This window comes from Equus asinus, chromosome X (assembly GCF_041296235.1).
Source record: "Equus asinus isolate D_3611 breed Donkey chromosome X, EquAss-T2T_v2, whole genome shotgun sequence".
In the NCBI taxonomy this organism is placed as follows: domain Eukaryota; kingdom Metazoa; phylum Chordata; class Mammalia; order Perissodactyla; family Equidae; genus Equus; species Equus asinus.
In genome coordinates, this window is record NC_091820.1 from 29,805,829 (window position 1) to 29,832,626 (window position 26,798).

A 26,798-nucleotide genomic window follows, 5' to 3' on the forward strand; every position below is an offset into this window, starting at 1 on the left:
TGAGGAATGACAGCTAATGAGTCTAGAATTTCCTTATGTGTTGATAAAAATATTCTAAAATTAGATAGTGGTGATGATTGCACAACTTTGTGAAAATAATAAACAATGGATTGGACAAAATTTATGATATGTGAATTATATATCAATAAAACTTTTATAAAAATGTATTGTTATATCATCTAAAATATAATTTTATATAGCAATTATGAAATTCATAAAAATAAGTGAATGCACTTATTCCTTCAATACATAAAATGATTCAGTTTTGTGTTTAACAGCCATATCGCTGATTCATAATACTGATTAGGACCAGCATTTTTATTCATATTTTAATATTTCTGAATACTTGTAGTGATATAATGTAAAAACAGATGAAAATATAACTTCTAAATTAAAAATTTTAAAAGTCTTAGGAATGTCACTTGAACTTTCTGGTTCCTGGCAAATGAGGACTAGATTAGACTTCTGGTTCCCTCTGAAAAACAACCCTAGACCAACACTTCTCAGACAGTGCTGTGAACATAAATCACTTGGATATTCTGTTAAACCGTTTTTTATGTTTTAGTAGGTGTTGACTGGGGCCTGAAATTCTGCATTTCCAACAAGCTTCCAGTTGATGAGAGTGCTGCTGGTTCACATAGCGCCTTTGGGTAGCAGAATCTTGGAGTATAGAAGAGAGAACAGCTGGGATAAAGGAATTAATATAAAAGCAGAGAAAATCCTTGGCACACCTAAGGCTGTGGTAGACTGTGGGGGCGCTAGGCAGCAGCCTTGGATATGAACGGCAGGATACAGGCGTGGGCTCAGAGATTAGAGAAGAGCTTTGAAGTTTGGTTCTTACCTCTTCCCAACATTGTCCTGGAGAATTATTGCCGTCCTGTTCACACTGAGAGCCATGTTTAAGCAGCAACAGCCCATGCCAACTGGTGTTCAGCAAGTAATATCAAAGTTGTGATGGGTTGAACAAAGATAGGTGCCGCTGGTTTCCACTGAGGGAGGTAGAGGACTGGAAAGAGCTTTGCTCCCCCGCTTAAAATAACAAAAACAGCAAAAGCCATACAAACAGCAAATGTTCAGTTTTTTAAGCTCCCCTAGGAAGCTGAGGCCATAGGGCAACAAAGTGACCCACAGTCCAAGGAGGAGTATGTGCTCACAGGAAGAAATGGGATGATTACAATTGGCTACTTGTGGTAGAGATGGCTAGACACTGGTAAGAGTTGAGTTAGAGTGGTTGGTGAACTGGTAGAGGCCAAGTGTACACTAGTGAGAGAGTGTGAAGTCCCTCGGGGTCACAGTTAGAGGGGAGTCTGCATCCTCTTGTGGGTTTTTACTCCACAAACCTCGCTGCTTGCTCACAGAAATGACTGGAGTGAGTCTGGAGAATATGCCCCTTATAGTGCAGACCTGGGGAAGGGGCAAGCAATTTGCACAGACTCCTATGTTCCCTCTGGAACAAAAGGTTTACTCTATGGGAAGAAGGACAATGCTTACTGTCATCCTTAGGGCCCTGGTGAAAACTCATTGCAGCTGCAAAAAGAAACCTTAAAAACAAATAAATAAATAATAATTAAACCACCTTTACTGCTAGGAAAGGAACTGGAATTTGACACGATAGTTAAATAAAAGATCCCAAAGAATGTACAAAAAAGCTGCTAGAACTAGTGTATGAGTTTATCAAGGTTGTAAGTTTTATGATCAGTATACAAATAAATTCTATTTCTGTACAATCGTAGTAAACAATGGGATTTGACATTAAAAAATATATATATAATTTACCATAGCACCATAGAATAAAATGCTTAAGTGTAAACCTAAGAAAATATGTGCATGATGTATGTGCTGAACACTGGAAAACACTGATGAGAGAAATCAAAGAGGACCAAATAAATAGAGAAATATGCTATGCACATGAGGTTGGAAGACTAAACATTGTTAAGATGTCAAATTGATCTATAAATTTAAGGTAACTCCAAAGAAAGTCCCACTACACTTTTTAAAATATATATGTATATATAAGTTAGTTGACTATAGAATGCATGTGGGAATTTTGGGGGTGATGGAACTTTTCTGTATGGAAATGTGGTAAGTATACGATGATGTATGTCTCAAAATCCTAGAAGTGTACGCCACAAAGGTAAATGTTAGTGTATGTCTGTATTTTTTTAATCAACCAAGACAGGGAAGTAATCCAGGCTGGAATGCAGACTGTGATAAATGAATCTAACTGCATTACAAATGTTTGACAACCTCACTGAGTGTAATGGTGAAGAAAGGAGCTGACTTTCTCTTTTGAAAACAGTGTCGTGACTGTGCACACACATCACTCTACTTTCTTACAGGGGTATGGGTTTGCAACTCTGAAAGTACTTTGTTATGTATACTAGGGTTGAACAAATAAGTAAATACATTGTAGATAATGAGAGCCAGGTTTTTAACTGTTTGAGAAAGAAGTTAGAAATAAGGAAAGGGACAAGGTCATAATGAATCCCGTGGTGCTGGATTGTATTTGGAGGAGTTGAAAGTAACAGTAGAACGCTTTGTTTTTGCTCTATTGTTATCTGTTCATTACCCTCTAGTTAGGAGATTTTTCATTAGTTGTTTTGCTGTTATTGGTGTGATCTTTCCTTGACAAGATGTTAAATTCTTTCAGGGGAATTTCTACCCCTTCTCTAATGTCGATACAGAATGAGAATGGGATGTTTATAGGACACGGTCTATATCCGCTGCTAACGGACTGATTCACTATCAACTTAAAAGGCTAGTAAAGTGCCTTTTTCAGATTAAAGTTAGAATTGCTTCTAGTTCATAAATGAGAATATTGGCTACAAAAGTGAGACCCTTTGGTTTTATTAAAAGCCATGGGTGGCAAATACACGTTAAGAGAAGCACATTTAGGTTATAATTATTCAGCCAACTAGAAATGTGCATTTTAAAATCACTGCTTTAATTCTGTCGCATCTTAAATCAGATAGACAGTTATTTATAGGTTTCTATTAGGAAAAAATGCTTGAAAAACATAGTGCAGAATGTTGTTTGCTGTGTATTAGTTGAAAATTCCTGGTGATCTTTGTTTGCCAGCTGATTTTGCAATAATGTGCTATAGAAATCCTATAGGAACGTTCAGTGTTGTGGCATCTCAGATGAAAAAGTACCAGATGCTGTTTCTGTGAGGTATCCAGGACATCTGTGGTTCCAAAGAAAACTCAGTCTTCCAGTTCCAGATGTAAAGCAGTCCTGGTTTGTGAAGTGAATGTGCTTGTCATGAACATAGCCTGTCATGGTTTCTTCTTCACAGAAAATGGGAGTCAAGGGATTCAGGGGGATTTATGAGGATCACCAGTGTTTCCCCTTGTTTTCAGATAAGAAATCATCTCAAACCATCAAGAATCTAGGCCCTTTGGAAACTTTTTAAAAAAGTAAATGTCACATTCAACATAGCAATAATTTCCAATATTTAAATCACTCTCTCTCCCTAATAGAGGGCAGTCTTTCAGATATTTACTAAATAGCCAGATACTTTCACTTTTTGTTCCAGTCTCAGTGTAGTAGTCATTTTGGTAACTGAAAATTCCTTTTATTACGCCTCTGTCTTATATTACCTTTTATAGGTCAGTTCTGGTTTCTTTAAGCTGTAAATCTCCAACTCCTTACACATATTTACCCTACATGGTGAGGAATTTCTGCAACTAATAGGGAAACTGGCACTAAAACTTTAGAGTTACAAGAAAGCCCCTGCCTTCAGAGCCTCCTTACCCATGTTGGTGATCATTAATGAAACATTTGGACTCCCAGGTACTCAACAGAATGAGTAATTTTGAAATCCGGACTTTTCTTCCATTACAATGTGGTAGTATAGTCTTCAGAGTGCTTCAAATAGAAATAAAAGAGACTGCTTGCAGTTGTTTATAAAACCTTATAGATATATTTCATGGTATTAACCTTCTGAGGTTTAAATTTTCTCTTTATTTCCCAAATAATGCTTTTTCTTTTCCAAAAAAAGACAAAATTTTCTTTGACTATTGCTCAGATTTCCATAAGATATCTTTCTGGAAAAATAAAACTATACTGTCTCTCTCTTTTTTGGAACAGGTGTTATTCCCTCTGAGAGATGGATCATAAATTTTGACAAAGACCTTTTGGATGGGCTTGTTTTTGCAACACTGTTGGGAGCCTATTGCCCATTTTTGGTAAGAGCGATTTTTTATGCAGAATGGTCATCTAATATTTGAAAGAACTTAGTAATTAAAATTTGAAGTATCTTCTGCAAACTGACTTTTTTTTAAAGATTTTATTTTTTCCTTTTTCTCCCCAAAGCCCCCCAGTACATAGTTGTATATTCTTCGTTGTGGGTCCTTCTAGTTGTGGCATGTGGGACGCTGCCTCAGCGTGGTCTGATGAGCAGTGCCATGTCCGCGCCCAGGATTCGAACCAACGAAACACTGGGCCGCCTGCAGTGGAGCGCGTGAACTTAACCACTCAGCCACGGGGCCAGCCCCTGCAAACTGACTCTTTTAAATGTTTTAATTTTAAGTCACACCTGAATCTGCATGGCTAGTGTTCTCTTTTTTGTTTATTCTTGTATTTTGATTACAATAATCTACTGACAAATGTTAATATTTAAGTGATTCTTTGCTGAACTACAGAGTTAAAAAGCAGTAATATTTATTCCATTATTAAAAGGTTTGATTGTCGTCTTTTCTAGATTGAGTCTCATTTTGTAAATATGTACACACAACCAAAAAGTTGTGAACAGTATCTGCATAATTGCCTGATTATTGTGAATGTTCTTCATGAAATTGGCTTTGACATGGACATACAGGTGGGTGTTGATATCACACATTCTATAAATGTTTTATGAGTTTTTTTCTTATTTTTTCCAGCTTTAGTAGGTTTGATTGGCAAATAAAAGTTGTATATATTTAATTCTTACAATGTGATGTTTTTAGGTATACGATGTGATATTTTAATATACATATACACTGTGATATGATTACTAGAATCAAGTTAATTAACACATCCTTCACCTCACATAGTTATCATTTTTTTTTTTCCTATGGTAAGAACACTTGAGATCTACACTCGTAGCAAATTTTAAGTATACAGTCCAGTATATTATTAACTATAATGATCATGCTTTACATTACATCTCCAGAACTTCCTCATCTTATAACTGAAAGTTCGTATCCTTTGACCAACATCTCCCCATTTCCTCCATCCTCATCCCCTGGCAACCACTATTCTACTCTCTGGTTCTATGAGTTTGACTTTTTTAGATTCCATATATAATTGAATCCATGCAATACTTGTCTTTCTATGTCTGACTTATTTCACTTAGTATAATGTCCTCTGAGTTCATCCATGTTGTCACAAATGAGGTGATTTCCTTATTTTTATGACTAAATAATGTTCCATTTAGTATTGTGTCAATTTGGTACCACATTTTCTTTATCCATTCATCCATCGCAAGACACTTAGGTTGTTTCCATGTCTTGGCTATTGTGAATAATGCTGTGATGAACATGGAGGTGCAGATCTCTCTTTTAGTAGTGAGTTCATTTCCTTTGGATATATACTCAGAAGTGGGGTTGCTGGATCATACAGTTGTTCTATTTTTAGTTTTTTGAGGGACCTCCGTACTGTTTTCCATAGTGGCTGTAACAATTTACCTTCCCACTAACAGTGCTCAAGAGTTCTCTCACCACATCCTCACCAACACTTGTAATCCATTGTCTTTTTGATAAGAGCCATCCTGACAGGTGGTATCTCTTTGTGGTTTTGATTTATATTTCCTTCATGATTAGTGATATTGAGCACCTTTTCATATTGAGTACCTGTTGGCCATTTGTATGTCTTCTTCAGGAAACTGTTAGTTGACTCCTTTATAATATTCCTTTGTTCATAAATTGTAAACCTAAATTAAAACAATCTTTTAATGGGATATTGCTAAAATGTGGAAATTGAAATATGACTTCATAGAAATCTACTGGATATTTTTAAATATGTATAATTATGTACATCCAAGTGTGCATAATAAGACAGTAGTTGTAGTTATAGGTCCAGTTTTCTTAAACCACAAGAGTGAAGCTTGTGTGCTTTATTAATATTACTCGAGCTCTAAAATGAATTAAAGGAGCAGAGTTGTTTGAATATGGATGTTGTATTATCATTTTCTAATTTAGTAGCAAAAAAGAAAATTTTTCACTTTGGTCTTGAAATAAATATTTATGTAGGGATCACAGTGGCAATATACATCTTTATTGTATTTGGACCTCCAGGTTATAATTCCATCTGGCCTTTCACATCAAGTCCTCAATAGCAATAATCAAAAGCATATTATATCCTTATCATTTTTTGAGCCCTTTGTTTGTTAGTTTAGAGTAGTGAAATAGCTTAATAGATGATTCCTGGCTTCAAAGACTATACAAACTCATTGAATTATCAAGATATGTACATGTTAAATGATAATATACTATTCATTTAATTGTCAGTGTATGCAAAAAATACAGAATTCAGATAAGGGAAGAGGTTATTGTGATCTAGACTGATTGACCAAAGACTGTGAAGGAGGCAGGACTTATTTGGGGTGTTGAAGGGTGGATTGGATTTGGATTGGTGGTGGTAAGAGAGGAAGATGTTTACTCAGAGGAAATGACATAAACAGAATGTAGAATGTGAACAAATGGTATACATTAAGGAAACTGTGTGACTAGGTTGCCTTAGTTGAAGTTTTGGATTAGAAAAATAGACATAGGCATATATAAGGATCTTGGATATCAGTATAAAGATTCAGGAGTTTACCATGTGGGTATTATGGGAATAAAAGCATTTACTCTTACAACAATGGTCAGAATGGACTGAGGAGAGAGATCGGAGACAGGGAACGCAGACCAATCAAAATGCAGTTTCAACTGGTCAAGGAGAAAGGTGTTTTCTCTACTCATATCATTTTAATGAGGACTTAAAATAATAAGCTGATGTAGGAGGCATGGTGAAGTTTGCTAGACCTGGTGACCAGCCACAAAAGGAGGAGACAGGAGAAGGACCATTACAACCAACTGAGTTTTCTGTTCCGTGATGCAGAGAGACTGACCATGCTAGTGCCCACATATGGCTTGGTATAAAATGGTTCCTTACACCTGCTGGAGAAATAACATTTTACAATGGCTTGCTTTTTCCTTGTATTAAAGCCACTTGCATGTTAAAGTCACTTTGTACCAGGTCTGACATTTACATAAACATAATAAAAGATAGATATTAGATAAGATAGATATAATAAACTATAATAAAAGACTTTGGTTTGGAAGAATAAGAATATTCCAGTTCAGTCAGTTTGACAAATTGAATCTCCTCCACGAAAGACACTGGATAGACCCTACAAGGGGTACAGATATGGTTAAACCACACTCCTGCCTTCACAGATGTTAGCAACTAATAGCAACAAGTATATGAAAAAGAGCTGATGCAAATCAGATAGCAATTGCCACAGTAGACATGGAAACAATGAGCTGTGGGAATCACAGGGGAGAGAAATCGTTCTGATAAAGGAACCAGGATGAGGTGCATGAGACACTTGGTGTTTAAGGTGGGCCTTGAGAATTTCATAAGGGTTCACAAGAAACTTAAAATGTCTCTGTTTAGAAAACATCATTCATCATACACTTTGATTCTCTCCTTTGCTTTTCAATTTCCTCAGAAATGTTGACTCAAAATGTTTATTTTATTGTGTAGCCAAAAAATATTTTAAAAGATGAGTATCTACTACATAAAAATGTAGAGAAGATGTCAAAGATTTGATGAATGGAGAAATTGACAGTTAACTTAGCAGATAATTACCAAGCTTTTACCAGCCAGTTCCAATTCCCTAACTTTTTACCAGCCTGCATGTACCAACCATATTAAATGACAAAGTTTAAAAATAGCACCCTTAAATTAACTTAGCCATAGTGAATTAATGCTGATGCTTAGCACTGGTCCACATTTGAATCCTGTGAAATTCACTACTGGACTTATTTATTAAGGCTTAAGTTTCTTATTTATTATGTCCTTCTTTGAAACTATTGAATCAGCTGGATGAGTTTCTGTGCCAGTGTCACATCCTTTTGTGAATCCTGCCAGCTGGAATGTAAGTTATTACATATTCTCCCTTTCATGACGTGCTCTTTAGTTAAAGCAAAAATATTATGGGAATTGTTTGGACTCAACATAGAGTGTGTTTTTATTCCCTCATGTAGAGAGATGGATTTAAAAAAATAATAAATGTAATTAACGTTTATAGAGGTGGCACCACACACAATTCACTGCATAGTGATAGGAGCTAAGGGTGAATAGTTAATCTATTTTCCTGTTAAAAATTTTGTTTGTTTTTGTCAGCTTGGATGTTTTCAGCCTTAAATAACAGAATTCATGAATAAAAGTGTTTGAAAAATAAAGAAATTCATTATTTTACATAAGATGAAGTCAGGTGGTAGAAGATTATAGGATAGTTATTCAGTGTCTCAAAAAAGTGATCAGAGATTCATTTTTGCTCAGCCCTTCCCAGCATGCTGTGCACTAATAACCACAAAGTTTCTACTGAAATTCTCACGTAGCACCTTCACACAGCTCTTCTTGGGGCTGTTGAGTAGCACCTCTTCTTTTGCTTCTGTTTTCCCATAGGCTAAACTTTTCCCAGTGGTCCCACAGCATATTTCCCATTGCGTATCATTGACCAGAATTGCATCCCATGCTTGTAGCTAAACCAGTGTTTGATAAAAGTAATGGGACAGCCACAAGAATTGAGATTCTTAGTAAAGAACAAAGGGGAAAATTGCTGTTGGGATGGCAATCAATAGTGCTCACTGTAGGATTACAGTATGTCCGTGGGTACTGCTAGTTACACTTGGTATCTAGTTTGAAAGCTGATGATATCTTGAAATCATAGCAGATTACATTTACCATGAAACTCAGGATCATCTCACCTCTTCTTGTTGCTGATGAGGAAACTGAGGCCTAGGGAAACCAATTGATTTAGTTAAGATCATGGCACTATGTAGTTGCAGGACTTGAATTTAGTTTAGCAGATTTCTATTCCAGCATTTCTCTCTAGTATGACTTTTTTTGTTTAATTCTCTGTCTTGTCTTAGTCCAATAGGAAAATACTTTCCCATCAGGGGGAAAAATGGACTAATACAATTGAAGTTCTTCTAGGTTAGACCTGTATAGAGAAAGTCATGATTATATCTTTGAAAGATATTTCACGTCTTAAACAAACCTAACTTATTTTAATATTTGGCTTTTTATTTTTTTATTGCGGTAAAATTGGTTTATAACATTGTATAAATTTCAGGTGTACATCATGATATTTTTGATTCCTGTGTAGATTACATCATGTTCACCACCCAAAGACTAATTACAATCCATCACCACACACATGTGACATTTGGTTTTTTAAACCTAGGATTGACTAAAGTATAATTGGTTTAGGTTATTTTTATTGAAATGTATCACCGAGAAAGGTAAGGATGTTTTTTTCTCTGGTTTTTCAGTCTAATATCCTAATTATCAAATGTATTTTTTCATTAAGATAATTTTTTTCATTTCTAAATTGTTGCATTTTCGTCCTATTATATGTTTTTCAAAGATGTTTTGAAATAATTTTATATTGCTTCCTGTATATTTTATGCCATAGTCAATAAACCAGTGTTCAAAGACTTTTCTTGAGCCCAGACTTGACCCCAGAGTGTTCTGCCGCTGGTTCTACCCTTTCCCCAACAAACACATTTCCCGTCACCCTAGACGGCCCATAGGCTGGACCATCACACAAGGCCCAGGAGGGCTATTCTTCACTTTGTGGAAATTAAACTCTGTATTTTGTTTCTTAGTTTGTTCTTATCTTAAATAATTTCCTACATCTCTTGACTAACATTTTTATTGAAGAAATGTGAGACCACAGAATACTGATAAGAAACTTTGGAGTCTTGTATTTCTCAGTTTTCCTCAAATCATACTTAATAGCAGCTTTCTACCCTGCTGAGACAGGCCGGCTCTCTTATTTTTACTAACAGTTCCCTCCCCAGGCGCCTTTATTGGTTAGCCTTTCTGCTTATTGACGCAACAAGAAAGAACAAACCCTTCTCTTCTCCCAAAGAAGGAAAAGAATGTATTTGAAAATGTGGACTCGAAGATGATCAGAAGGGCTATCGTTATTCTCTGATACCTGCTGCCAAACTTCAGTCAAGTGTGTTAGTTCCACATAACACATGAGGCATCCTCAGCTCTTGCACTATTTGCATTTCCAGGCCAGGCCCAGATCATTTTCACTTGCTAACTTGAATGTGTGCCGTTAATAGATCTTCATTTTATGGAAATGTAAAGAGCTCCCTGTACATTGCCAATGACAGACTTGCTTGTTTATGAGTGGTGTTTTACGTGTCTTTGAATCCTTGCCTTGGACCAATCCCAATACTCCTTTTCTATGAATAATTCTCCCACACTACCTCCACCTTTTTCTAGAAGATCATAGGCCCTATATAAACTGTTAGAAAAAATCCTTCTTCCTTCTGTTCCTGACTCTATTTTTTGGCCTCAATGCACATTCTGGCTATGTTGATTGTCCCTGCTGTTGTTCCTCTGTAATTCTGGATTTTGTCTCAAATCTGTTCCAACAACCATCACTAATTTATCTTGTTTATCATTATAATTACATTTTCTGCCTTATTATAATTTGTCTGTTCTGGGAAAAGTACCTCCCCAGCCAACCCCTGCCTAATCTGCCTGAATTGTTGCTCTTGTCTTATTCCTTGTTCAGAAATCAAGACCCTCACCCTGACAACCACACGCTCCACAATGTGGTCCTGGTACGCCTTAGTCTTTTCTTCCAATACTTGTCCCTCCTTACCTTATGCATGATTCAGATTGTAATTCTTCTTTCCAGAGCAAATACTATACTGCCTTATATCCCTGCCCTGTGTTTCTTTGCCTTTCTGATAGAATGCACCTTTTTCTTCATGCCAGACAACCTATTTAAAATCCAAGCATTCTCTAAGTCCATCTCATGTGCTGCCTCCTCCCATGGGATTTTGCTTGAAAATCTCTTGCCGTCTTTTACCTCAGTAGTCTGTCTACTTCTCAGTCTTCTGTTACTGCATTATAGGATACTTTAAATCGGGGATGGCGTCTTAGTCACATTAGTCAATATTTCTCGCTCATAGTATTTTTCTGACCTCTGGCTAGTCTTTGAGGTTGTGAGGTCATTGTTCTACTTAGAACACAGCTAAGTCATCTTTTAACACTTAGGTCAAGCTTCTGATTCACAGCAATATTTTGCCTGCTGTGTCTACATTTCAGCGTCATTGTCAATCAGTAACATTTTAAAATGTTTTAAAGTAATTCAACAAGTGGTGTATTATGCTTTAGCTCTTTTTATGTGTTTTATCTGTATCTCCTCTAATTTATATTTCTCTTCTTTGAAACTAGGCCACCGACATCTGTGACCCTAATCCAATCCTGATGCTCATGCTTTGTGTCTACATGTACGAAAGCCTCCCTGCATATCTCCCCAAGAAGGTGGTGCTCTTTCATTGTACTCTACATGACACGGTGCTGAGACGGGTAAGGACAGCTTTGAGGCCAAAATATATGGGGAGTTAAACACTTAAGAGGGGTTTTAGATATTTCTTTCTCAATCCAAAATTAACAAAAGTATCAATATAATAGGATAAGCCTTAACAAACATTGCTTCTCCTAAACCAAAAGTATAGCAGAGTAAAAGGGACACTTTTTGCTTAACAATAATCGCCACCTGCAGTGAAATGATGACTCTTTCATTCCATTGAGGAATGGGCTTTGAGGAGGTAGAAAATGAAAGTTAAGCCCTTTGAAGGAGAAATCCTTTCAGAAACTTGAACTCCATTTCATGTACAAGAGGACTGATACCCTAAGTGGAAACTTGTGATCAGAATATGCTTGGCTTTCCTTCAGGGAGCACTTTACAGATCCGGATAGATTTTGTTCAAACGAAGATGTTGAAAGGGAAGTCCATAGTGAAAAGCGCTCCTCACCAGGGCCACCTAATTCCCACTAAACGAGTTTACATATGCTGGAGCTGCTAAATGTGTAACAGTGAATTTTTTTTTTTTTTTGAGGAAGATTAGCCCTGAGCTAACATCTGCTGCCAATCCTCCTCTTTTTTCTGAGGAAGACTGGCCCTGAGCTAACATCTGTGCCTATCTTCCTCTACTTTTTATGTGGGACCCCTACCACAGCATGGCGTGCCGAGCAGTGCCATGTCCATACCCGGGATCCGAACCGGCAAACCCCAGGCTGCCAAAGCAGAACGTGTGCACTTAACTGCTGCGCCACCGGGCCGGCCCAAAGCAGTGAATGTTTTAATTTGCAGGAAAAAATTGAAAATGAAATTTTGAATCCTGTGACAATAACAAATCTATATAAGTATGTCCATGTTTTGCAAGTGGAAAATATCTTTGATGGAAAAATATCTTGTTAGCGACCATTGACCTCACTTTGGTTTTCAAACAATTTGTTTCATATTAACACTTGTGAAATATCTCCTAGCATACAATTTTGGATTGCTTATATTTATCTAAGATTATTCCTTCTACTAGTTTTCATAAAATCTTTAACCAGATTTATAAGTCTCTCGACTTGCTTCTTTCTCAGGAAAGTGTGGGCTGATAGCATTTTATTCTGTACAAAAGTTAATTTACCCCTTTGGTCATAGCATGTTTATTCCCTTTCCTCAGGCTGTTTTATGTATCCTTCCTCTTATTAAGTTGGGGGAGTAATTTTATACTTTCGATGCAAAACATGTCCATATTTGGTCTTCAAAAAATATGTCCTGATGATCTTTGACTTGTAGTTGTAAGCTTTTTGAGAAAATAACTGTGTATCCTCTGTGACGGTATAAGCGATGGTTGGTAAGGATTCAGTTAAAAATAGGGAAAAACACAGGTTCTTGCCTCAAAGTGTAAAGGACTCAATTTAGGGAGAGGAAAACCCCTCCTTCTGATTTTTTTTAGCACATATTGAAATATGATTGCTATTATTTAATTTTCTTTCTTCCCCTTTTTTTTGTAGGGAAAAGAGATATAAAACTCTTTAGAGATTTTTTTCAACAGTATTTACTATGATAATTCACTAAGTGCGATGATATTTAAGGGCTTTGGGTACTAATTAGCCTAGAGCTGTAATTATATTGGAGAGCACTTTTGACTTCAAAATAAAATTCCTAAAGAGTTAGAAATGCTTTCCTTCAGCCTGCAAAGATAAGAGGAGTCTGAATTAAATTGAGCAGTGATTTATTTCCGTTAGGTGTTATTACTGGTTCTCCTACTCTGTCCATGTTTGTATTTCTTTCTGCCATTTAAATGTTATTATTTTTAAAAAGTAGTTAATAACACAAGCTAGTGTTTAGACAACATTTTTAATAAACATAAATTGGAATTGTGATGTTAAAAATCAAATTAAAGCATATGGAAATGGAAACATGATTTTCTTCCACATTTAATTATTTACTAGAAATAATATTCACACTGTAAGATTATAGATAAAAGACAGCTTTTATTTTTCACAAATGTGCACTTCTGATGGGTTTTCTTTTTTCCTTCTCCCCAAAGCCCCCCAGTACATAGTTGTGGATTCTAGTTGTGAATGCCTCTGTTTGTGCTATGTGGGATGCCACCCCAGCATGGCCTGCTGAGTAGTGCCGTTGCTGCGCCCAGGATCTGAACCAGCGAAACCCTGGGCCACCGAAGTGAAGCACACGGACTTAACCTCTCAGCCCTGGGGACAGCCCCTCCCTGTGCACTTCTGCTAAACTATATATGTATATGTATACTATTTTTTTAATATTTTTTTTTAATTTTTTTTTCTTTTTGAGGAAGATTAGCCCTGAGCTAACATCCACTGCCAATCCTCCTCTGTTTGCTGAGGAAGACTGGCCCTGAGCTAACATTGTGCACATCTTCCTCTACTTTATATGTGGGACACCTACCACAGCATGGTCTGCCAAGCGGTGCCATGTCCGCACCCGGGATCCGAACCTGTGAACCCCGGGCCACTGAAGCAGAACGTGCGCACTTAACCGCTGCGCCACCAGCTGGCCACTATATATATATACTATTTTTAAATACAAAGTCTTCTTTCCTCCAGTTAGTGCACTAGTAATAAATATTTTCATGATTAAAATATATAACTTCCTTTAATAAAAATAAGAAATGTCAAATTATATAGTTTTAAAATTTATGATCTTATTTATATTCTCTCCTTCAACATAGATTCTACTGAAAAATTCAAGCCTGAAAAACTTAGTATATAATGCCACAATTATTGGAAGAGATGCCACTGATTTCTCCCTCTCCCAAACAGGAAACGTTGTGACAATTTCTCCAAAGTAAGTTTTGTTTTGTTTTTCACTTCACTGTACATATCAACCCTAGAGATTTAATGTGTATTACAACTTTAAAAGAGTGATCTGGATTTGTTTTCAACTGATATGTATATAATGAAAAGACTGTCACTCACACATAGGTAAATTATTCCTATGTTGCTGAGATTCCTCACCAGTTTTGTTAAAATAATTCTAACAACTTAAAGCAGCTGATTTTTGTGTATGCATTTCATTTTAGCTTATTTTGCATGCATATGGGCCCTAGAGATTAGACTATAAGTTGTTTGTTTATGTACTACAGGTCTCTTTCCTGCAGGAAACTGGAAACAGTCTGTGCTAGATTTATGTATATATAAAACATATGTAGTTGTTTCTGAAAAGCACTGTGCTCATTGTAGAAATTTAGAAACTATGTAAGTATAAAGAACAAAAAATGTAAAAGCCTGATAATCTTACCTCAAAGACACTCCCAACGTTGCCATTTTTCTCTGTCCCTTCATGGTCATACATATGGATCAATCGATTGATCTATCGATCGATGCAGAGATATCGAGATACAGAGATATATGCAGGTATATAAACTCCCAAATTGTACTAACATTCTATGGAGTCTCATTTTTATCTGATTTGATCCACATGATACTTGTTCAATGTTTCTACTGCCATCCTACACCCAAAAATAAAGTGCAAATGAAACCCTCAGAGAATAGCCTTGAGGAATAAAATATGAGCACAACATATGACTTTTCCCAGATCAACAAATCCTATTTAATATGCCAACAGGGGTTAATGATGCAAATACTCTTATTACATAATACAATGGATGATATGAGAATAGCTGTGTGAGTACCACAGAGGTTGACAAATTTGATAACCACTAATAGATTTTAAACAGTCTTGAATTTTAGTCATTGCTTTTGCATATAATAATTTTTTCCCAGTGCAAAGTGACAGAATGTAACTACTAAAGTTACTTCGCTGGTTTACTTTTTGATTTTTTGCTACATGTTAACATGAGTTACTTTTCACACTATAATCTTTATTGATTGTAGTATATCAAACACAGGAATAATTGGAAATGGGGGCAGTTTTCAATTAGTATTTAAAATACCAAGAAACCCAGTTGCAACAGTGTCCTTGGCTTGTGTCATTAGCCTGTGTTTGTTTTCCTCAGTTACTGCTCCATGCTAAAGGAGTATACAATTTATAAATTCTGAAACATTCATGATTGGGGCTATATCCGAATTGAATTAAATATGAGGGAAATAATTCCCCGATCACCTGTTTTTATGTTATAAATTAAATCATAGAGTAAAACTCCTTATAAAAATATTCCACACATTTTCTTTTTAGTGTTACTTTTTTTCATTGAGATAACATTGGTTTATAACATGATGTAAATTTCAGGTGTACATCATTATATTTCAATTTTTGTGTAGATTACATCATGTTCACCACCCAAAGGCTAATTAAAATCCATCACCATACACGTGTGCCTAATCACCCATTTAGCCCTCTTCTCTCCTGCCTTCCCCTCTGGTATCCACGAATTCAATCTCTGGCTCTATGTGTTTGTTCTTGTTTTATTTTCTATTTATGAGTGAGATCATATGGTATTTGACTTTCTCCCTCTGGCTTATTTCACCTAGCATAATACCCTCGGCCCATCCATGTTGTTGCAAATGGCCAGATTTCATCATTTTTTATGGCTGCGTGGTATTCCATTGTGTATGTATACCACATCTCTTTATCCATCTGTCCCTCAATGGGCACCTAGGTTGCTTCCAAGTCTTGAATGATGCTGCATTGAGCATAGGGGTGCATGTATCTTTAAGCATTCATGTTTTCATGTTCTCTGGATAAATACCCAGCAGTGGAATAGCTGGATTGTATGCTAGATCTATTCTTAATTTTTTGAGGAAGCTCCATACTGTTTTCCATAGATATTGAACCAGTTTGCACTCCCACCAGCAGTGTATGAGAGTTCCCTTTTCTCTACATCCTCTCCAAAACATACTGTTTCCTGTCTTATTAATTATACCATTCTCGGGGGAGTGAGGTGATATCTCATGGTGGTTTTGATCTCCATTTCCCTGATAATTAGTGATGTTGAACATCTTTTCATGTTCCTGTTGGCCATCTGTATATCTTCTTTGGATAAACGTCTGTTCAGATCTTTTGCCCGTTTTTTAATTGGGTTGTTAGTTTTTATGTTGTTGAGATGTATGAGTTCTTTGTATATTTTGGATATTAATTCCTTATCAGGCATATGGTTTGCAAGTATCTTCTCTCAGTTGTTAGGTTGTCTTTTCGTTTGGTTGATGGTTTCCTTTGCTGTGAAGAAGGTTTTTAGTTTGATGTAGTCCCATTTGTTTATTTTTTCTCTTGTTTCCCTTGCCCTGTCAGACATGGTACACGAAAACATGCTGCTAAGACCAATGTCAGAGAGTGTACTACCTATGTCTTCTTCTAGAAGGTTCCTGGTTTCAGGCCTTACATTCAAGTCTTTAATCCATTTTGAGTTAATTTTTGTGTATGGTGAAAGATAATGGTCTGCCTTAATTCTTTTGCATGTGGCTGTCCAGTTTTTCCCAACACCATTTATTGAAGGGACTCTCCTTTCTCCGTCGTATGTTCTTGGCTCCCTTATCGAAAATTAGCTGCCCATAGATGTTTGGGTTTATTTTTGGGCTCCTGATTCTGTTCCATTGATCTGTCTGTCTGTTCTTGTGCCAGTACCATGCTGTTTTGATTACTATAGCTTTGATTACTATAGCCTTGTAGTATATTTTGATATCAGGGAGTTTTGTTCTTTTCCTTCAAGATTCTTTTGGCTATTTGGGGTCTTTTGTTGTTCCATGTAAACTTTAGGATTCTTTGTTCTATTTCTGTGAAAAATGTCATTGAAATGTTGATAGGGATTGCACTGAATCTGTAGTTTGCTTTAGGAAGTATGGACATTTTAACTATGTTAATTTTTCTAATCCAAGAGCACAGAATATCTTTCCATTTCTTTTGTCTTCTTTTTCTTGGAACAATTTTTCATAGTTCTCAGTGTATGGGTCTTTCACCTCCTTGGTCAAGTTTATTCCTAGGTATTTTATTCTTTTTGTTGTGATTGTAAATGGGATTGCCTTCTCAATTTCTCTTTCTGCTACTTTGTTGTTACTGTATAGAAATGCAACAGATTTTTCTATGTCAATTTTGTATCCTGCAACTTTACCATATTCATTTATTATTTCTGAAAATTTTTTGGTAGATTCTTTAGGGTTTTCTATATATAAAATCATGTCATCTGCAAATAGTGACAGTTTCACCTCTTACATTCCAATTTGGATCGCTTTTATTTCTTTTTTTTGCCTGATTGCTCTGGCTAGGTCTTCCAATACTATGTTAAATAAGAGTGGTGAAGTGGGCATCCTTGTCTGATTCCTGTTCTTAGAGGGCTAGCTTTCTGTTTTTCCCCGTTGAGATTGGTATTAGCTGTGGCTTTGTCATATATGACCTTTATTATGTTGAGGTACTTTCCTTCTATACCCATTTTATTTAGAGTTTTTATCATAAATGGATGGTATAGCTTGTTAAATGCTCTCTCTGCCTCCTTTGAGATGATCATGTAATTTTTATTCTTCATTTTGTTAATGTGGTGTATCACATTGATTGATTTGTGGATGTTGAACAGTCTCTGCATCCCTGGAATAAATCCCACTTGATCGTGGTGTATGATCTTTTTAATGTATTGTTGTATTTGATTTGCTAGTATTTTGTTGAAGACTTTTGCATCAATGTTCATCAGTGATATTGGCCTATAATTTTCTTCTTTCATGTTGTCCTTGCCTGATTTTGGTGTCAGGGTAATGTTGGCTTTGTACAATGAGTTAGAAAGCCTCCTCTTCAATTTTTTGGAAGAGTTTGAGAAGGATAGGTATTAAGTCTTCTTGGAAGATTTGATAGAATTCACCAGGGAAGCCATCTGGTCCTGACTCTTATATTTTGGGAGGTTTCAGATTACTGTTTTGATCTCCTTACTGGTGATTGGTATATTCAAATTCTTTATTTCTTTTTGATTCAATTTTGGAAGCTTGGATTATTCTAAGAATTTATCCATTTCTTCTAGATTATCCAATTTGTTGGTGTATAGCTTTTCATAATATTCTCTTATAATCTTTTGTATTTCTGAGATGTTGGTTTTAATTTCTCCTCTTTCATTCCTGATTTTATTTATTTGAGCCTTGTATCTTTTTTTCTTGGTGAATCTAGCTAAAGGCTAGTCAATTTTGTTTATCTTTTCAGAGAATCAGCTCTTAGTTTCACTGATTTTTTTCTACTATTTTTAGTCTTGATTTCATTTGTTTCTGCTCTGATTTTTATTATTTCCTTCCTTCTACTGATCTTGGACATTGTTTGTTCTTCTTTATCCAGTTCCTTTATGTGCACCATTAGATTATTTATTTGAGAGTTTTGTTGTTTGTTGAGGTAGGCCTGTATTACTATAAATTTCCCTCTTAGGATTGATTTTGCTGTATCCCAGAAATTTTAGCATGTAGCATTTTCATTTGTATCCAGATATGTTTTTTATTTCTTCTTTGACCTGATTGTTGTTCAGTAGCATTTTGTTTAATCCCCACGTATTTGTGTCTTTTCCGATTTTCTTCCTGTAGTTGATTTCTAGTTTCATACCATTGTAGTCAGAAAAGGTGGTTGGTATTATTTCAGTCTTCTTAAATTTATTGAGACTTGTTTTGTGGGCTAATAGTGATCTGTTTTGGAGAATGTTCCATGTGCATTAGAAAAGAATGTGTATTTTGTGGTTGTTGGATGGAATGTTCTTTATATATCTTCTAAGTCCTTCTGGTCTAATGTGTCTTTTAAGGCCAATGTTTCCTTATTGATCTTCTATTTGGATGACCTATCCATTGGTGTATGTGGAGTGTTAAAGTCTCCCACTATTATGTTACTGTCTGTTTCTCCTTTTGTGTCTGTTCATAATTGCTTTATTATTTAGGTGTTCCTATGTTGGGTTCATAGATATTTACAAGTGTTATATTCTCTTTTTGGATTGCTCCCTTTATCATTATATAGTGCCATTCTTTGTCTCTTGTTACAGTTTTTGTTTGAAAGTCTATTTTGTTTGATATAAGTATTGGCACCCCAGCTTTCTTTTCATTTCCATTTGCATGGAGTATCTTTTTCTGTCCTTTCACTTTTAGTTTGTGAATATCTTTAGCTCTGAAGTATTTCTCTTCAATGGAGCATATATATGGGTCTTTTTTATATCCAATCAGCCACTCCATGCCTTTTGATTGGAGCTTTTAGTCCATTGATAATTAAAGTAGCTGTTGATAAGTATGTACTTATTGCCATTTTGTTACTTTTGTCTGAGTGTTTTAGTAGTCCTTCTCTATTCCTTTCTTCTCTTGCTCTCTTCCCTTGTGGTTTGATGCCTTTCTTTAGTATTACTTTTGGGTTTCTTTCTCTTATTTTTTTTTGTATTTATTCTAGGTTTCTGGTTTGCGATGACCATGAGGTCCGTATATAATAATCTATGTATATATCAATCTATATTAAGTTGATATTCTCTTTAGTTTGACCTGTTTCTAAAAGCTCTACTCTTTTCCTCCCCTCCTGCCACATTTTATGTTTATGATACCATATCTAACTTCTTTTATTGTGCTGGTGATCCATTACCCCATTATCATGGGAATAGATAATTTTAGTACTTTTGTCTTTTGACCTTCATATTAGCTCCAAAAGTGGTTGACCAGCTACCTTGTGGTATATTTGCCTTTACCAATGAATTTACTGCCTTTTTTTGGGGAGAATTTTCTTATTCCTATTTGTGATCTTCTATTTTCTACTTAAATAAGTCCCTTTAGCATTTCTTGTAGGGCTGGTTTCTTGGTGATAAACTTTAGTTTTTGCTTGTCTGGGAAACTCTTTATTTCTCCCTCTATTCTTTTTTTTTTCAGGAAGATTAGCCCTGAGCTAACTACTGCCAATCCTTCTCTTTTTACTGAGGAAGACTGGCCCTGAGCTAACATCCATGCCCATCTTCCTCTACTTTATATGTGGGACACCTCCCACAGCATGGCTTTTGCCAAGTGGTGCCATGTCCACACCCAGGATGCTAACTGGTGACCCTCGGGCTGCCGAGAAGCAAAATGTGCAAACTTAACTGTTGTGCCACAGGCTGGCCCCTCCCTCCATTCTTAATGATAACCTTGTTGGGTAGAGTATTCTTGGCTGTAGGTTTTTCCTTTCAGCACTCAAAATATATTGTGCCACCCCCTTCTAACCTTTAAGGTTTCTGCTGAGAAGTCAGCTGATAACCTTATGAGGTTTCCTCTGTATGTAACTTGTTGCCTTTCTCTTGCCGCTTCTAGGATTCTTTCTTTATCTTTAATTCTTGACATTTGAAATATAATGTGTCTTGGTGTGGGCCTCTTTGGATTTATCTTGGTTAGTGTTCTCTGTGCTTCCTATACCTGGATGTCCGTTTCCTTCCTTAGGTTAGGAAAGTTTTCAACTATTAGTTCTTCAAATAGATTCTCTGCCCCTTTGTCTCTCTTCTCCTTCTGGGACACCTATAACATGGATGTTAGTGCACTTGATGTTGTCGCAGAGGTCCCTTAGACTGTCCTCATTCTTTTTAATTCCTTTTTCTTTTATCTGTTCAGCTTGGGTGATTTCCTTTAGTCTTTTTTCCAGCTCACTGATCTGTTCTTCCATACCATCTACTCTACTCTTGATTCCCTCTAGTGAATTTTTCATTTCCAGTTTTGTATTCTTCACTTCTGATTGGTTCTTTTTATATTTTCCAATTCTTTGTTGAAGTTTTCACTGAGTTCATCCATTCTTCTCCCAAGATCAGTGAGCATCCTTATGACTTTTTGTTTGAACTCTTTGTCAGGGAGATTGTTTATCTCTGTTTCATTCAGTTCTTTTTCTAGGGTTTTGTCCTGTTCCCTTATTTGGAACATATTTCTTTGTCTCCTCATTTTTCCTCTTTCTGTGTGCTTGTATCTACGTATTAGGTGGGTCAGCTATGTCTCCTGATCTTGGAGAGGTGGCCTTGTGTAAGAGATGCCTTATGAGTCCCAGCAGTGTGCTTTCCTCTTCTCACCAGTCCCAAGTGTTCCATCAGTGTCCCTTGTGTGGGCTACATGTGTCCTTCTGTTGTGGCAGGGTTGCTTTTGCTGCAGGTGGCCAGGGAGGCTAGGCTGTCTCCTGGTCTGGCTGGTTGTAAAGCTCAACTGCATGTGGCTCTGCTGTGGACCTTTCAGACACTTTATCAGGTGCAGGGACCCCCAGCACAGTTGACTACACAGTCTAATAGCGCATTCCCATTGCAGTTTTTCTGTTAAGTGAGTAGGCCCCCAGTGTGGCTGGTTGCTAGGCTCAGGGGCTTACAATTGCTGTAGGACTCTGGCCTGAAAGGCTCTTGTCATCTTCCTCAGGCTTGCAGCTGAGTCGGGCCAGTCCCAGTTATGGAAGCACCCAATTGTTTTAGGCTTTGGAAAGTGGAGCTGATACCCTATGTGGCTGTTTGACAAGCACAAGTCTGCTGCAGCTGACAAGCTCCACCACCCACAGGGCCACACACCCCATCAACACAGTCCTGCCACATGTGCACCCCAGCTCACTGAAGCAGACCCAATTGCTCCACTGTAGGGGCTCCACACGCTCCAACAACGCAAGTGTACCCCTCACACTCACACTGCCCTGCTGAGTTGGACTTACTTGCCTGACTGCAGAGGTTCCAGCTTCCCTACCTCTGTGGGCCCACAAGTTGCCTGTAGGCTTGCTGTTTAGTGGGGTGAGTCCCTAGGGTGAGCTGCTTGCCCCGGCTGAGCTGCATTAAATTGGTGCTCTAGTGGGTAGGGCAGACCCCTGTGCTGACAGGCAAGGGGAAGAACTCCAGTGGCATCTGCCTCATCCATGTCAGCACGCCTCTACTAGGTCACAATAATGACTGCTGCCAATGTCTCAGTCCCTCGAGAGGTCTCACCTCTCAACAAGATGCACCGACCTATTAAGTGAGTCTCTTTACCAAAGGACTGCATACATTTCTGGTGATTTTAGGTTGCTTTCTGAAATTGGTAAATTTGTGTGTGGGACCTTTAAGAGCTGGCTTTTTTCCTCATGTCTGATAGCTTTTCTGGGGGCATTCCCTATTGTAGTTAGTAGCCAGAAAAGCCAGATATTATGACACTTGTCTCAGTTGTACTGAGTCCAAAAGCTGCTTATTGTGATAATGCTCCACTGCTCAGATCCCCCACTCCTCCAGGTAAGGCTTCATACCTTAAGTTTGCTCCTGGCTGGCTGTGAGATGCTGCAGCTAGAAGGCGGCTTTTTTCTCTCTAGAAAGGAATTTCTCAGTCAGCACTGTCCCTTGTTGTGGGGGTTCTTTTTGTTCAGTTTTCAGTTCTCTCTTAGGGGTAATTGTTCCAAGAGTAGTTGCAAATTTGTTGTGTCCATGAGAGGAGGTGAGTTCAGAGTCTGCCTGCACTACCATCTTGACACCATTTGTACATTCCACCCATTTTCCAAGTTATACTTCTTACATGTCTGTTATAAAACACAACTTTGGTAATACAAGTTCATCTGGACATTGTCACAGTACCATTTGTCTTCCCTTAAGTCTTTGACAGTTGAGATCTGTTTTCTGCCCTTCAAATAGGATGATACAAGTGAAAAAGATTTGGGTTTCTCCCCTATATTTTTTCACTCATAAACCTAATAGCCTCTTCCAGTATTTTTTTCTTCTTCTTCTCCCTACACCCCCCTGTACATAGTTGTATATTCTAGTTGCAGGTCCTTCTGGTTGTGCTATGTGGGACACTGCCTCAGCATCACCTGATGAGCGGTGCCATAGTCCGCGCTCAGGATCCAAACCAGGGAAACCCTGGGCCGCGGAAGTGGAGCACATGAATTTAACCACTCGGCCACAGGGCTGGCCCCTCTTCCAGTATTTTAAATCTCTCATTAAGTGGAACTTCTTCCTAACAACTACCCTAAACCCCTGAGATTTTTAGCTTAAGACAATATTTCTTTTTAATGAAATTAACATATATAGTTTGTCTGTTTGTTTGTTTGGTGAGGAAGATTATTGTCCCTGAGCTGCCTTCACTTATGAGGAAGGTTGTCCCTGAGCTAACATCTGTGCCAGTCTTCCTCTATTTTATATGTGGGGTGCTGCCACAGCATGGCTTGATGAGTGGTGTGTAGGTCTGTGCCCAGGATCCAAACCCATGAACCCTGGGCTGCTGAAGCAAAGTGCGCAAACTCAAACACTATGCCACTGGGCTGGCCCCAACATTTACAGTTTTTATTGCAAATGTACAACCTGTATATTGTAGAAAATTGGACTGTTACAGAAAACTATAAAGAGGAAAACAAAAATCACCTAGAATCCCATCAGATAAACACAGCTGATTTATGAGTTCATTTCCTTCCAGTCATTTTATATGCACAAGTATGTGGCTTGTTATACCATATGTATTGTTAGCTATTTACAAAATAATGCATCATATATGTAAATGTTAAAAATACTTAATATTTATTAAACATGTTTTGACCATATTGTACATGTACATAGTCTTGTCTTCAAGTTATTTATCTTTTTTTTTATCAAAATTTAGCTTGCACATGCTTTAGCAACTCAAATATGTAGAGGAGTTTAAAATGAAAAGCAAGTTCTTTTTCCCTCACATCCCTGTCTCCAGAGATCCACTTCTTGAGGCACCTGCTTTTAACTCTTTCAGTTATGTCTAATTTGAGTTCTTCTGATGGTTACCTCCGTAAATATTTAATCTACATATCTTTGTCAATATTTTTGATATATCAACTTCAGAAATAATCTATTGACATATAGCTAGAATATTTAATGGTCTAGCTTACTTACTGCTGTAGATTTATTGCCCTGCCACCCAACATCACCAGTTTTATCTTCTGTTTATTACTTTTTCAAGAGTAAAAATGTATTTTATAAATATTTCTTATACCATCAATATATAAAGTGTCTTTTGACTCCTTTTTTAAGCTGAGAAAATTAGTAAATTCTAAAGAAATACTGAAGAGATGTCAATATTGGGATTTTCTTTATTTCTCTTTGGATAGAAACTAATATCTTTCTTAGTTTACTCACTATTTATTTTTACAAAAATCCTTATGAAACCTTCTAATAAAAAGTATTGGAGAGGTAAATTACCCAAGATTTTGCTTTTTTGAAGCATGTCTTTTTACTACCCTTACATTTGATTTATATTTTCTTGGTATGTTATTCTAAGTTGAAAAGATTTTTCCTCATAACTCTTAAAATAATTGTTCCACTGCCTCATACTATTCTGTATTTGTGATGAGAAAGTCTATATAAGTCTATTTCTGCACACCTCTTGAAATTTTTAGGATCTTCTGTTGTGTTCTTATGTTGTTCCAGAATACATCAAGGAGGGTCTTTTTTAATTGTCTGCATACACAGACACTTCTTTCATTATGAAGTTGTTTATCATAAGCTCTGGAAAATTCTCTTAAATTGTTTCTTTCTTAATTTTCTCCCCTCTGTTTTTCTCTGTTCTCGTTTTCCAACCTTTAGTTCTTAGATATTGAACCTGTTAATTGTATCCTCTATCCTATGACTAGTATTTTTCATCTCATTGCTTTTTCGTCACTTTATCAATGTTGCCTTTTCCACCTGTTTCCTGTGGGAGAGAGAGAGAGAATGAAAGACTCTCTATACATATATATTTGTAAGAGTACTTTCCTTTTCAGTGAATAACCCTATTTCATAGCATCCTATTCTTAAATTGAGATTGCAGTATCTTTGTAAATGTCTCTGACTTTTATGTTCTCATCTATTACCTGTTATTATATTTTCTTTGATGTCAGTTATGTTGGTTTATCTTGGTCTCAGTGTTTCATATTTAAGGATTCATTCTAATGACTTGTGATACTTGTTTATCCATTCAAGTGTAATAATAAGGCAATAGAAGAGTATATTGTGAGTCTGTATATGCACAGGTTTGTCAACTGACAGACTTCGCTTTAGAGTAAAAAACATCCTACTTTTATGCCCAATTTCCTGGCATTGTGCACTGGCCTTGGGCAGAGTGGGGTTGTCTGAACTCCATCTTGTCTTCCATTCAAGTGGGCATCTCCGGAAATGGCCTCTCCAGGAGTCTCCAGGGCAGCTTTGTTTCTTTTATTAGCCTCTGTGTAGATGCTCATTGATAGCTTCCTCTAACTAGAGGCTTTAAAAAAAAACCCTTTATTATAATTTTAATGAGATTTTTCTTAGAGAGCAAGGTGATGAATCTGGGCTTCAGATGCCACTGGGGTCTAGAACCCTTCTATTATGTCTTTTAACAATTACGTGCTGAGCCTTGATACTGACATGCACAGGCTCTATGATCCAGCCTTGTTTTTCGTATTTGGAAAATGAGAATCAGAATTATTTACCAACAGTTTTGTCAGTAATAAATGTAACTATATAGGCAAAACACCTAGTAGTGTAACTGGAACTTATAGGAAGCAATCAATAAGTATTTGCCCCCTCGCTCTAAATTCAAAGTGCTGGTGATTCATAGATGAAAATATATCAACACTACCCACATGTTTACACTCTAGCAGGGTGCCCTACGAGCAAACACACAATGAAGATATAATTTGATAATTATTTTATTCGTGACATATGTATAGAACTAGAGGAAAATGGAAAAAAGAAGCACCTAAGTGTTCTTGGGCAAATCATGGAAGGGTTCCCAGGAGAGGTAATGCTTAATTTTTAATGTATATGGAAAACAATTATTCACTTTTCTGGATGCGTTTTTTTTTGTAAGCTTTAATACTGTTATTAGGTGGTCCTTTAAGTATCTCTTTAGCTATACGAAATAATTTTATAGTCTTTGTGTTTTTCAAATAGGGTTCATAAAATTTCTTTTAAAAATCTGTACTTTTATTATTATCAGATATTATATAATTATCCATGTATCATCCTGTCTTAGCTTCTACTTAATCACTATTAATAGTGGCTCTTTCTGCCAGCTGTGGACTTACATTCCCAGCGATATCATTAATATAGAAAAGATTAAACAGCTACACTAACATAGAAACATGTTTGTTTCTGCATCTAACTTGATGACTACATTTAGCTGTAACCATAGAGTAGCTGCCATAAAAGTGAAAGTATACTTTTAGAAAGCTAGCCCTGGTGGTCTAGTGGTTAAGATTCAGTGCTCTCACCACCATGGTCAGGTTCATTTCTCCATCAGGGAACTACACCTCTTAGCTGTCGGTTGTTATACTGCGGCAGCTGCATGTTGCTGTGATGCTGAAAGCTATGCCACCAGTATTTCAAGTATCAGCAGGGCCACCCATGGTGGACAGGTTTCAGTGGAGCGTCCAGATTGGAAGA

General features: G+C 36.8%; 1 protein-coding gene across 1 annotated transcript in view; it reads left to right on the top strand.

Moving 5' to 3' along the window:
* The window catches only part of CFAP47 (cilia and flagella associated protein 47), a 423,199-nt gene that overhangs the window by 187,142 nt on the left and 209,259 nt on the right, over positions 1-26,798 (top strand). Inside the window, exons 34-37 of the mRNA XM_070502678.1 lie at positions 4,090-4,187; positions 4,703-4,819; positions 11,455-11,589; positions 14,274-14,389. Coding sequence (XP_070358779.1) covers positions 4,090-4,187; positions 4,703-4,819; positions 11,455-11,589; positions 14,274-14,389 — 466 coding nt within the window. The remainder of the gene's footprint in view (positions 1-4,089; positions 4,188-4,702; positions 4,820-11,454; positions 11,590-14,273; positions 14,390-26,798) is intronic.